This window comes from Marmota marmota, unplaced genomic scaffold (assembly GCF_001458135.2).
Source record: "Marmota marmota marmota unplaced genomic scaffold, marMar, whole genome shotgun sequence".
NCBI classification, from domain to species: domain Eukaryota; kingdom Metazoa; phylum Chordata; class Mammalia; order Rodentia; family Sciuridae; genus Marmota; species Marmota marmota.
This window is the reverse complement of record NW_025999913.1, coordinates 18,702,254-18,716,037: the sequence shown is the minus strand read 5'-3', so window position 1 is coordinate 18,716,037 and position 13,784 is coordinate 18,702,254. Positions and strand designations below refer to the sequence as shown.

Sequence of the window (13,784 nt, the reverse complement as noted above, 5' to 3'; positions counted from 1 at the left end):
CACTGCCATCACAAAGAACTGGGAGTCTCCCGGAGTACAAGGGAAAGCAAGACCCATATTTTCCTAAGAGCAAAGACAGGATTGTTGGAGAAGAGGGAGGGAGGAAGAAAAGGGAAAGAATTTTGCTTGTGGCGCAGGCATTACTCACTTTCTCCCCTTACAGAGTTATCTGGTCCAAAAAAGAACCTACCAGGATTATTATCATCAGAGAATACCCACAATCAATTCCAGCAGGTGACTTTTGAGTAAAGATTTTTTTAAGATACAGTCCAATGAAAGAAACTACTAGGAGCTGTTCGGAGCATCTGGCACCCAGTTCAAGCTGGCCCTGGGGCACTTACTACTCCATAAATAACAAGCACCACACCCACCGCCACAGGAAGCTGCCTGCATCTGACAGTAGTCATATCTGGGTTGAGCAGAGCGGTGCACCTGCCCTCGGGACTGCCCCTGCCTCGCCCCTCAGGAGGCCTTTGTGAAAATACTGATGACTGCATACAACAATTCAGCCAGCATTCTACCACTTCTCCAGTGGTCACCTGCTCCAGGAACTGGCTGCTCCCCAGGGCTTTCCCTGAGGGAAAAGGAGCTGGACCCTCCCGAACACCTGCTCAGCAGTTTCCAATCTGCAGGGTGTTTTCCTTCACCTCAGGGTGGCTAGCAAGCCCCCCGCCCCTCACCTCCACAGTCTCCGTGACACTGGAGGATGAGCAGTCGGCATCTGCCAAGTCTGCAGAGACAGTCCACTCTGCCTCGTTTTCTCCAAGTTTGCCTGCTTATGGCCAAGCCCCCAGAAAGCTGGCCCAACCAACAGTCCCCCAACCTGACCCTAAGAGTGTCCTGAAGAGCCAGGAGTCCCTTCCCATGCAGAAACTGATAGGGGTGTCTCGTGACTCTCCAGGCCCCACCGCTGAATTGCAAGGATTTGGGTTCTCAGCCCTCAGGGACCCTGGTTGTGGGAAATGTCTCAAGTCAATCTACAGTGAAAACGGCTTTGAACCCTTCCACCTCCCGATGGTTGGGCTTCCTGGTCTCTGGAGTTTACCTTCTGCTCCCTTCGCACTGGGAGCTGCGGGGTCTGTTCTTGCTCCCTGCTGGCCCCCACGTGTTCTCTGGTCTACACCCTTGTTTATGAGCCTGCTTCACTGCCTTCAGCTGTTTGTGGTCTCACAGAGGATGGGTGGCACTCCTCAGCCTGTTATCGCGGCAGATACAGTTCTGGGAAGAGAAAAAATAAGGTCTTGTTTTGAGGAGGTAAGTGGGAGAGACTGACATGGAGGTGCAGATAAAACGCACCGTAGGTTGTTTTCATGCCTCTCAACTGAAATCAGAGAATAGCCACAGAGGAGCAGGGCGCCCAGACCAGGGGAGGGGCCATCCGGGCCTGGGAGGAGAGAGCCCTGGGCCCTGGCAAAGTCTCTCTGGGGCAGCCTGAGCTCACATTTAAAAGGGGGAAAGGTTTCTGAAATATGCAGAGTGGTTGATAGCTGTGATGCCCATTGCGACCACCCCTGGGGACAGAGGGAAGAGGAGGACAGGAGCTCAGCAGTCCAGCACTTAGAGCAGGCAGGGCCTCGGGCTTCTCTTCCCTCCTCCTGCCCTCCCCCTCCCCCCTTTTCTTACCTCCCTCCTCCCTTCCTTTCTGCCCCGCCCCCTTCATCCCCAGCCTTCCTCCTTCCTTCCACCTTCCCATTCTTCCTCCCCTCCCTCCCTCCTTCTCCCTTCCTTCCTTCCTCCTCCTCCTCCTCCTCCTTTTCTTCAGCCGGCCTCTTCTCCGAGTTAGAAGGAAGAGGAAGCTGAATGTGGTAGCCCAGGCCTGAAATCCCATTGACCCAGGAGGCTGGGGCAAGAGGATCACAAGTTCAAGGCCAGCCTGGGCAACTTGAGGGAAAACACAAGCAGGCTGGGGTGTAGCTCAGCAGAAGCGTACCCTTGCAGCACAGGGAGGCCAGAAAGGAGCCTGCGGGTGGGACATCTTTCCCCATCTTGGCCGTGCCGTGCTGTGCCACCTTGGCTTTGGGGGGAGGCAGGTTTTGCTGCCCTGGTTCAAGGTGAGAAGCTAAGCAGAGGCTGGGACATGGAGAAGCCAGTCAGGAGCCCATCTCCCAGTTGTAGGGCACGTGGTCTCTTTTTCACTGGGTTTTGTCTTCTCCTGTCCACTCCAGATTGCGATTCACATTCCAAAGCGAAAAGTTAGAGCAGAGCCTGGGTGGCGACTGCCAGTGCACCAGGGAGGAGGGTCGGCTCTCCTCTGTCATCCTCATCTCCTCCATCCAAATAGAGCCTGAAGCACTTGGGTCTTTCTGGATGCCTGACAGGCAGGTTGGAGCTCACCGAGGGGAGCCACGCCCCAGGAGTGAGAGTTGGCATATAGTCAGGAGTCACAGGACCCTTCTGCCCAGCATCAGTGACACACACCCAGAACCCAAATTTCCAGGAGAGCCAAAATTTCAAATGGAGGAGAGTCTCTGGCTGCCCTGCCAGGGACCCTCTAAGAGAGCAGATGCCATCCGGAATGTTTTCTTCCCAAAGGAGAACCTGCCCTCCTGGAGCACTCCCCTACTCCACTGCTCCCTGTGATTTTTGAAGACCTCTTCCTCCAAATTCTGTTTTTGTCCCCACACGTCAGAAGTCATGAGACAAGGATGTTGAAGAGAAGCCACACGGGGAAGGGTTTTTCAAACACACAAACCAAAATCAGAACATAACAAGTTCCAGAGTCCAAATTCTTATCACTTCCCGGTGGAAAAACCTTCTGAAACCAAGAGAGGGACCATCAGGTGACTGGGTCCCCATTCCCAAAGCAAGGCAGGTGGACTATCGCTGATTCAAAATGCCAAGGGTCACAAGTGTTTCGGATTTGGAAATTTTTCACATTTGGGAATACTTACTTACACATAACTTCACATCCTGGGGATAGGACACAAATTACACACAAATTCATTCATGTTTCATTTATGCTTTATACATATGCCGGGGTGACTTTATGGAATGCTTTTCGTGCCGTGCATCCTGACTACAACCAATCATAGATGCAGGGGTAGAATTGTCCACTTGTGGCATCATGTCAAAGAGTTTTGGAGGATTTCAGATTTCAAGTTTTCAGACAAGGGATGTCCAACCTGTACACAAAGGGACGGAGCTAGCAGGCTCCCTTCTGCAGTGCCCGGCCTCTTGGTCCCAGTGTCCTTGGGCTCCCCTGCCCCTGACTTTACTCAGTGGCCTAGGAGTCCTATGGGGGTCTCATTTGGCTCAGTGTGAGGCCTGTACCACTGATCTTTACCTGTTGAGTCAAAAGCTAGGTGCCTGTCACATATCTAGATGAGGTAATCATAAGTTCTAAGTTAGGAAGGGCATGATGAATAGGGTGGTATGTAGACATCAACAGTGGTCCATGAAATTTACGTTATTCCTTTCTCTTGTTGATTCTGTATTCCAACCTGTCTCCCACATAGAATTCTATCCTAATTGTTAAGTCAACTTCTCAGACAAATTAACCAAGTTTTGCCCAAACTTACCATAAGAGAACGATTCCGAGGCAGCCAGCAAAAATATTTTCTGTTGATGAGGCATTTACAAGAAATAAAAGATCAACACTAAAAGACAAGTTTTGTTTTGTTTTGTTTTAAAGAATTCCAGTTTTAGATCATTAGATTCAGTATAAGACTGAAAATCAGGCAGGTCGGGATAAATCAGTACTCCAGAAAGGCTTTAATATCGTTAAAACCCATTAGAAATAGACCAAGGGTACAGAATAGAGGACCCAGAGACTAACCCACAAAATTACAACTACCTTATATTAGACAAAGGTGCCCAAAGCATTCACTGGAGAAAGGATAGAATCTTCAACAAATGGTGCTGGGAAAACTGGAAATCCATATGCAACAAGATGAAATTAAATCCCCATCTCTCACCATGCACAAAAGTTAACTCAAAATGGATCAACGATCGAGGGATTAAACCAGAGACTCTGTGTCTAATAGAAGAAAAAGTAGGCCCTAATCTCCATCACGTGGGGCTAGGCCCCAACTTCCTTAATAATATGCCTATAGCACAAGAATTAAAACCAAGAATCAACAAATGAGATGGATTCAAACTAAAAAGTTTTTTTTCTCAGCAAGAGAAATAATATGTGAGGTGAACAGGGAGCCTACATCCTGGAAACAAATTTTTACCCCTCACACATCAGATAGAGTTCTAATCTCTAAGGCATACAAAGAGTTCAACAAGATAATCACACACACACACACAAAAAAAAAAACCAGATAATCAATTAATAATGGGCCGAGGACCTGAACAGACACTTCTCTGAAGAGGATATACAATCAATCAACAAATATACGAAAAAGTACTCATCATCTCTAGCAATCAGAGAAATGCAGATTAAAACTACTCTAAGATACCATCTCACTCTTACTGAGTGGCAGCCATTATGAAGCAAACAACAACAAGTGCTGGCGAGGATGTGGGGAAAAAGGCACACTCATATCATTGCTGGTGGGACTGCAAACTGGTGCAGCCAATCTGGAAAGCAGTATGGAGATTCCTTGGAAAACTTGAAATGGAAATACCATTTGACCCAACTATCCCACTCCTCAGTTTATACCCAAAGGACTTAAAAACAGCATAGTACAGGGACACAGCCACATCAATGTTTATAGCAGCACAATTCACGATAGCTAAATAGTGGAACCAATCTAGATGCCCTTCAGTAGATGAATGCATAAAGATAGAATATTACTCATAATTAAAAGATAATAAAATCATGGCATTTGCAGGTAAATGGATGGAGTTGAAGATTACCATGCCAAATGAAGTTAGCCAATCCAAAAAACCAAAGACCAAATGTTTTCTCTGATATGTTGATGCTGATCCATAATGAGGGTGGGGGAGCATGGGAGGAATGGAGGAATTTTAGATAGGGCAAAGGGGAGAAAGGGGATGGGATAGGGTATGGGGGTAGGAAAGATGGTGGAACGAGATGGGTATCATTACCCTAAGTACATGTATAAAGATGTGAATGGTGTGACTCTACTTTGTGAACAACCAGAGACATGAAAAATTGTCCTCTATATGTGTACTATGAATTGAAATGCATTCTGCTGTCATGCATAACAATTTAGAATAAATACATTTTAAAAAATACATTCTACTATCATGTATAACTAGTAAGAACAAATTTTTAAAAAGAAGAAACCCATTAGAAAACAGATAGGAATATTTTAGGTATTCAATACATTTTACCAGGAACCCTAGATGCATGTCCGGAGGCCAACTAATGCATCCCATCAAAAAATTATCCTACAGCCCAAATTTGGGACAGTGTTTCCCCTCTCGATGGAAGGTAGTTCTATACTTAGAAGCTTTTTTTTTTTAAAATAGTCTATCATATTTCTGTGAAAGAAAAAGATGTGTATTTTTCTTGTGACTAAATGGTTTTAAGTATTAAAATTTTTATACAGATACTTATCATTATAAGAAAAAGTAAGGAACGCTAGAAATAACTGCCATTGGTAAACATAAGGGACATACAGATGCATTTTTGCTGATAACTCTTTCCCTCCATCTTACTTAAAAGACTACTTTGTAAAGCATGTGAGTCTGTGTGGACAGACATACAATAGGTAAGGGTGTAGCTTGTGGGATGGGAACAGCTCAGAGGACAGGGGAGCCCTGACCCAGGTTTCTATTTACTATTGAAATGCAGGCGGTATTAATCCAAATCAGGTGGTTATAATCCCCAGGACAATCACCAAGAAAATCAATTTTAGAATATAGCAAAAGAAAGGATAAGGAAATTAAAATTGTACACTAGAAAATATTCAACACAAATAATTGAATGACACTACCATAACAAAATTCCCTCCATTTTTATTTACTTATATATGTAAACTTGGCTGCTTAGCAAAGTAAAATAAAATATCAGAATATATATATAACTAATCCCTGTCTCATTATAGAAAAAAATTAGTATTCATTCACAAAACTCATTTTTCAGCCATTTTTCTTGAATTTCTGGATGCCTTTCCAAAAAGTTGATACTGACCATTTCCCCAAGCATTTATTATTGCTTTTATGGAAAAGAGGATTTTCAAAAAGTCTTTACAACATCATTTTCTCTGATATACAACCTGATTAACTGACCTTTTTTCTCTATTATATACCATGATATATAGTCATAAAGAATTCCCATGATGAATTGTCATAAAGAAGATTTGTACTGATTTATTACTAACAACTCAACAAAGTCTTCCTTCAATACTTTGGAAAAATTAGAAAGCCTGTGATTTGTGAAAGGATTAACTAGCAGGCATTCAATGATGTTTTCTAATGTCCCTGGTTTGGCACCCAGTGGTTTAATATGCCACAGAGCAAGCTCTAATGGTAGTAGTCATGATGGCTGAGATATATGCTTTTCTATCAGAGTGGAAGTACTTCTTCCTATTCATGGAGATGTCCTCTTGGGGGCACAGACCCCAGGGGTGATTCTTTTAAACTCTCCCCATGTCTCTTGCAGCCGTGGAGGTAGGCTTCTTACACCTGGTCAAGGTTTAATCCCTCCATGTCTTCTCTTCACTGCTTCTGACACTTTACACAGATAGCTTCCGAACCAAAAAAGGGGAGGAGGGACAGACTAACCTGTACCTATTCTAAAGCTGATGTCGGGCCACAGGGAAGGATTCACAGCTCAATTAATGTACCCCAAACCCCGAGAGGTCAATTTTAGTGGCCAGTGGCAGTCACAATACTCACTGAAAAGGCTTTGGGCTTACATTCTGGTTGAGACAGGCCACGGAGAAGCTCAAGTTCTGTTGGTATAGCAAACACAATGTGTCGATACAGGCTGTATTATAATTTGAAGCAACTTAGGGACAGAGGACTGAGTTTTCCCTTAGCACAGCCACTGATTTAATATTCCATTTTACAATTTAGTGAAGATTCAGTAACTTCAAAGAGCTGGGCAGTAGCAAAGCCAGGATGAAACTCAGTCCTGCCAAACCTTAGAACCAGCTCATTTTAATGAAATTTTTTAAAAGCCACTAATTGCAAACTAAACACTCTCAGTAATTAAACCCTCAGCCCAAGGCTCAGGCGGTGCCAACCGTAGCCAGTGTGCGTCTTGCTGTGGGATCATTCTTACTAGGCCCTTCTCCCTCCTTCCTGAGCAGAGGGAATGGGAATCACCCAGAGGGCAATCGCCCCATTATCTTTAGTCCTAATGAAGAAGCCGACCCGGGGCTTTGGTCAGCTTGTCCTGCAGGCTTCCCTAGCACCTGCACTAAGTGACCCTTGGTGTGGCTCCTGCAACCTGTGGTGCTCTGAAGCTGCAGGGGTGGGGTGGGGAGCGGAGGGGACTTCCACAGGCCCTGGAGGGCTGCCACATGGAGACAGGAGCACCGTGAACAGCCATGAGCCTCTGGTCCCAGCTCTCCGCACGTAGCCTTCTGCAGCTGGACACCTTTCATGCACATCCTTACTGGCCACTCACCCAGAGCCCGGACTGTGTCTGGCCTGTGGGCTTTTCCCCTGTTCTCCTTCCCTGGTCCCAGCCGCTCGGTGCAGCCTCGTTCCCCTTCCTCCTCCCATCTCCTTTCTGTTGCTGGAAGTTCCATCTGCCTTGCCCAGACCCTGTTCTGAAGTAAGTACCTGAAAGTTGGGTATCTTACCTCGCCTCCGGAAGGAGTGGGAAATTCTCCAGATGCGCACAGTCTGTGGGAACGAGGGCCCACACTGGGCCATCCTTATCCCATCAGGGCAGCTTCCTCCTCTGAGCGATTCACAGATGGTATTTTAAAATTTCAAAACAGCGAGCCAGACAGAGGTGTTTTAAGTAATAAGTAAACCAGGATCATCACAACTGCGTCGTCCCGCCATGAGCTAGTGGCACTGTGCACACACGGGCTCAGTCACTTGAATGTCTCCTGCCGCACCTGAAACCTCATTGGACATTGTTTGAGTGGACCAAGGAACACAGGGATCGGTAAGCAAAGTTTCTCAAAGCAAGAGCCAGGCCTTGCTCATCTCTCCAGTTCAGACCTACTGTGGCACCAGGGGGCGCCGGCCGTGAGGGTATAAAATGGTGCCAGTCTCCTGTGCTTCTGACGTTCATGTTCTACTGTTGAACTCAGCCCAGGGTGCCACATGCCAAGCTCTGATCAACATAGTTGACTCATCCTGGTTCATCCTCGATTTTGTTCTCTTCCTTAACCCCAGTCGCTGGAGCTGCTGGCCCTGGTCACGGAGAAGCCAGGTCTTTTGTGTTGTTTCAGACTCACTCCTCACTTCGAAGCCACAGCTGCCCTCTGAGGACACAGAGATGTCAACTGCCCCTTCTGGTCACTACCCACTGTGCAGGAGTAGAGATGTGACATTGTGCCCCTGAAAATAGGTACAATCGTACTATTTTATTAAACTAAAAACATATTCAAAAGTAAAATTAAAAATAACTCGCACTCTATGGTGCTTACTTTGTGCCAAAACAGCAGAAACAAAATACCCTCTTGTAGCCTACAGCCCTAATCTAATCACTGCCTTCACCGGCCTTAATGTCTTTTCTAGTTGGATTTGAAGGGGACCAGAATGTGCCCTGCGGAACATGCCACTTTAGCATGAGGACTATTTATGGCTGAAGGCAATTGAGAAAGAGCAGATGCTGGAAGAACTCTCTGCCTAAAGCAAGGTAGAAACCTCCCTGTGTGGAGGTGACACAGGCCTTCCTGTGTGGAGGTGTCCCTCTCCCACATGCCAGGAACTTGGTCCCTGCAGGTGGCTCTAACATAACCGTGTACAACACCCTTATCTACCTCATATCTCCTAGCAATATGCCCCCCTGGGAGCCCACCTTTCTGCCCTGCTGTCTCTGTATGGCCACTTCTTCACAAATTTATTGCCCTTTGTTAAAATGGTACTTATGCCACCGCATTTAACCACTTCTTTGGGGTCTGCACTTTTTTTCTGTGAAGACCCTCTGCCCATAGAAATATTAATAAAATTTGCATGCCTTTTTTCTTATTGATCTATTGTCAGTTTGATTTGAAGGCCCCAGTTATAAACATAAGAGGAAGGAGGAAGATTTTCTTCCTTATCTGCCGATTCTGGGACTAACTCCGAAGTGAGAATTCTCACTCTCTTAGCATTCTGTCCACACCAGAGCTTTCTACCTTGTTCGTTTTGTTGCCGAAAGCCCTGTCCCGATGCCAATCCAATAATGAGGACATGGTTTTGAGAAAAAGGAAAAGAGGTTTATTGCTTGGGCAGCAAAGGAGAAACACAGGGAACTCCTGTCCCAAAGGCTATGATTCTGCCCATCATCAGGAACAGGGGATTTTATAGAGGTGATTCAGAGAAAAGGAGATCAGGGAAGAGAGATCAGGGAGGAGAGATCGGGGAGGAGAAGGTCAGGGGAAAGATCAGAGAAGAGAGGGTCAGGAAAATGGTTAGGGAAAGAAGATCAGGGAGGAGAAGGCAGGGAGAAGGTGATTAGGGCAAAGAGGATCGGGAAGGAGGCTAGGGAAAAGATCATGCAGGAGAAGGTCAAAGAAATTTGGGAAAAAGAAAAAAATATGTAAGTTTCAAAGCCACAAGGGATACAGTCAAAGCATCAAGTGACCCCTGTCACAGTTGGCCACCATCGACTCGTGTGCCTCAGTGGCTCTCTGCCTCTCACTGGGTTGAGGAACTGGAGATGCAGAATTGAAGGAGAAATGGCCCCTGCCCTTGAGGACTGGAGGGAGAAGTGACACAGACAAGTATGTGGCTCAGGGGAGGGCAGCAGGTCTACTCCCAGAAGTCAGGAAGGACTGGGGGGGTGGGGTGGGGGGGCTCCTAGACTGAGCCTGACCCAAGTAGATAGTTCTCAGGTTGATAGAGATGGGGGAGGGGAGCCTTCCAGGCAGAGGGAGTCACGTGAGCAACAGCTTGAGGTGCCTGAATCTGGGGACCTGCAGATAGCTCCAGGTCCCTTTATTCCTTCAGTGTAGCACGGGCCTGGGTCAGGCCCTTGGGTGGCTCATGTCACCTCCTAGGGCTTTTACTAGCAGACATTGACTCCAATACCCAGCCTTGGTGTGAGACTGGTGAATTCAGCACTGTAGAAGCGTTTCCTATCCTTAGTATATTTTTTACATTTTGCCCACTTTGGGACATTCGTATGGATATAATCAATATGTCTTGGAAATTCACTCATCTGGATGCACTTATCTGCAGCTTGCTGGTTTCTAGGTCAACACACTGCATGTTTCCCTTGTCTCTCTAAGGTCATTGTGAACTTTGAAGAGCAAGGACCATGGTGTCTATTTCCCGCTGTCACGGAGTTCTTGGTGGCATTTGTATTTGCTCTGAGGTTCTTAGCCATGGTTTAAGATGTCTAAACTGGAGAAGAGGAGACTGGAGGCTGTTGAGATTTTGCCTGGAGCCTGGTGACTGATCAGTTTCTATCCCCCTGAGGGGAGAGGCACTCTCCACACCCCTGCCAGGCCACAGGCCACAAATGCGCTCTAGTTAGCCACATCTGCTGTGGGATACCAAGAGAGTTGGTCCAGATCCAGAGACTCCAGGGTCTCATCTGTAAAACGGGATGGTAACGTCCACTCTGTGACAGTGTAACTACAAATGATAGAACCCACTCACCCCTCTCACCTCAACTACACCACCTGAGCTCTCCGCCATCTCCTGGTTCCCTACATTGGGGCCCATTTTTTATTAGTCTATGTAATTAACTGCAGCCCTTGACCAGACACACCATTTGGGTGCAAGTCAGGGCAGGGAGTGGTCAGAGGAAAGCCGGGGAGATGCAGAGACAGGGGAGGCTCTGGCTGTCTGCCTCAGAATTTCTCAAGGGGCCCTGAGTCTCACTGGGGCCAGGCAGTCCCTCCTCCCCTGTGCACTGCGGGGAGCTGGTCCTTCCTGGTCCCTGGGCAGCAAGGCATTGGGTGCCAGTGACAAGCCTTTGTGAACTCTGACACCCACAGTGTCTAGCTCTCCTGAGGATGGCTCCAGCCTGGTGGAGAGCCACTGGGGGTCCCCGCAGGACCCCGTGGTGCAGCGTCTTTGGGAACTCCCAGCCACCTGCTCAGGAGGGACCCGGTGCTCAGTTAGCCCTCAGTGGCCAGTTCTGTCCTCTGAGATGACGGTTCTCACTGATGGGCTTCTCCAGCCCCATTATCCACTCTCTTCCAGCAGAAGAGGGCACAGCTGGGGGCGGAGGGGACAGGTTCTTGGCTTGGGACTGGGGTGGCACTGGCACTCTTTTCAAAACCATGAAATAAATAACGCTCCAGAAATAACCCCCGGGGTCAACAGCCCTCTCTGTCACCTCTATTTGCATCTCTGAGCTTCTGCGCCCCCTGAGAGACCCTGGGAAGTCCCAGCTGAAGTCCCCATATCTCTCAGAGATCTGGGCCCAGCGCACAGGGCTGGACTTGGGGCAGCTGGGTAAGGTGCAGAGGCCCCAGCGCCACAGGAAGGGGCCGTGGCCACCCCTCCCTTTGGGAGGAACTGCTTTTTCAGTTATATTTTCTCTTTCTCTTCTATTGATAAAGTCTGAACTATCCGGCCAAGTGAATATTGTGAAATGGCAGTTGTCTCACCAAAACCACTTATCTGCCACCGGCCGTAGATGTAATCGGGACAATGAGAGCCTGGATCTGTACTGAATTTGGCTTCGACAATGCCAAGTTTCCAGTTCTCAATTGCAAAAGGATTGCAAAACAGAAAAAAGCAAGGATTAACTGAGAAAAATAAAGCTCCCGGCCTCCCAGGCCTGCTCTGGGGTGTAGTGGAGCAGCTGGCTTAACTTTCAGATAAATTGTCATTGAAGAAAAACCAAGATAGGAGAAACGTGAACCCCCTCTTTCAACACAGTCCATTGTGTTCAAAGTCGTAAGCAAGAGAGTTAAGAGCCCACCTTCCTTTCTAAGAAAATATGAAAGTTAGTGCTTTGAAATAGAATTCATGGCTCTGGGACTTTGAGTGATATCTGCATTCACATCCAACTGGATCTGCAGCTCCTTCCAAACAGTTCTTTCTTCTCAGCGGTGAGAATTACCTCGCCTGGAATTCCCTCTTCAAAAGGCGCCTGGAATTCCCTCTTCAAAAGGCGCTGAAGCCCGTTCACCTATGAATGAAGCTGCAGCCCCGGGGCAGATGCGGAAGGGCCCTCCCCTCCCTAGCAGCAGCTGAGAAGGAAGTCACCCCAGGCACTGTGGCCTGACAGCCGGGGCACACAGACCTGCCGCCCACCAACTCCCCAAGATGCAGTTTCCTGATGTGGAGGAGCCTCTGGCTGATGAAGAGGATGACGTTTTTGGTGAAGGTAAAGGATCTTTCTGGCAGGAGTCGTCCTGATCTGCTTTGCTTTGTTTCGAAGCGGAGCTTTCTGAGGGAGATAGTTGTGACAGATATCACTCGGGCACCGAGGCACCCGGGCAAGGTTGGGCAGGGTTGCCAAGCGGTTCCTCCAAATGTTTTTTATAAAATCTTGATGGATACAGGTTTGCTTTAGGTCAGAAAACAGTACTGAATCTCTCCGCTGGTCTCTCCTCTGCACTGTGGTGTCTGACGCCTCGGGGAAGCTGTCCCCAGCTTTCACAGCCAGGCTGCCAGTACGGCTGAGTCTGTGGGCTGAAGTCCGCGTCTGTGCCAGGATTGGCTCTCCCGGGTGCTGTGTGGTTTGGACCTGGCTCTCCTCCTCGGGCAGCACTGGACACCCACGGGCAGCGCCTAGTTTTACACTCTCATTTGACAGCTCTTCCATAAATCGTCTGAGCAGTGGGAAGTTTGCTCTTGGTCTAAGTGGCTCATCTAGTGATCTACAGAGGTCTTGTGCCAACACTTCCTAGGAGATGGGCCGTAGGCAAGAGCTTTTCTAGAATTTGGACCCGCCTAAATAAACGGGAATTTGGACCCAGGGATCTTGAGATTTTGGTTATTTCCCATTTAAAAAAAAAAAAATGTTCAGTGATTTTTTTTTTTAAGATTTCTATCAAGTAAGTTTTTCAAAGAAGCAGTGGTGAGACTTTTTTTGATGATTAGCCAAGTAATACAAGTTCACGGAAGAAAAATCAGAGACCATTGCACAGTAAGAATGCCCCCGTCATCTAGTCATCTGGGTTTGACAGCTGTCAGGGTTGGTTTCTGTCTTTCTTATTTTGTTCCAACCACAGAAATAATTAAGATGATAATTTGGGTTTTCATCACGACTTACACCCATTTGGGGAATGTCTACCTGAGCTTCGCTGCTGTGGAGTTACCCTGATGACTGGCATCGCGAGCCACCCTCGAGGTTGAATCCTAGGCCCCTTCCTTGGCTTTCACTTCTACCTGAGGGTGTCTTCTCTGGTTATTTCTGCATAGATGCTCACGCTCTTTACAATCTTGCAAACGTGCACCAACAGGAAGATAAGCCTGGGCTGGGTGATCTGGTGATTGTTTGTCCACTTTTCACACCAGAAAGGGTTTTCCAGAATGCCCAGCCCATTTCTCTCCCAAGGAATTTTCCTTTTGGGCTGACTACAGTGTTGAAGAGCGCCATCTCTAGACTGGGGGTTCCACTCTGGATGGGGTGGTGGGGGTCCTTCTGAAGGGAGGCTTGATGAACTGCAGGACCCCTCTCCACAGCCTGCGTGATTGCCAGGTGATTGTAACCTCGGCGACCCTGCTGAGGGTCAAGTCGGGGGGCCAGAGGAGATCCAGCCTGAGTTCCGTTTCTGCCTGGTGTTGCCTGTGCCTGCCTGGCTTTCCCCATGGGGAGCTGGGACAGAGAGAGCTATCAGGTTGCCCAGCTT

General features: G+C 47.8%; 1 protein-coding gene across 6 annotated transcripts in view; it reads left to right on the top strand.

Moving 5' to 3' along the window:
• Ripor2 (RHO family interacting cell polarization regulator 2) overlaps positions 1-13,784 on the top strand; it is a 173,175-nt gene that overhangs the window by 65,946 nt on the left and 93,445 nt on the right. The window contains exon 1 of one of the 6 annotated variants that reach the window (XM_048799869.1): positions 12,148-12,313. The exons of the other annotated variants lie outside the window; for them this stretch is intronic. Within the exon in view, the coding sequence (XP_048655826.1) occupies positions 12,253-12,313 (61 nt within the window). The 5' untranslated portion in view covers positions 12,148-12,252. Of the gene's footprint in view, positions 1-12,147; positions 12,314-13,784 lie in introns of those variants that run through there. 6 annotated transcript variants of the gene reach the window in all.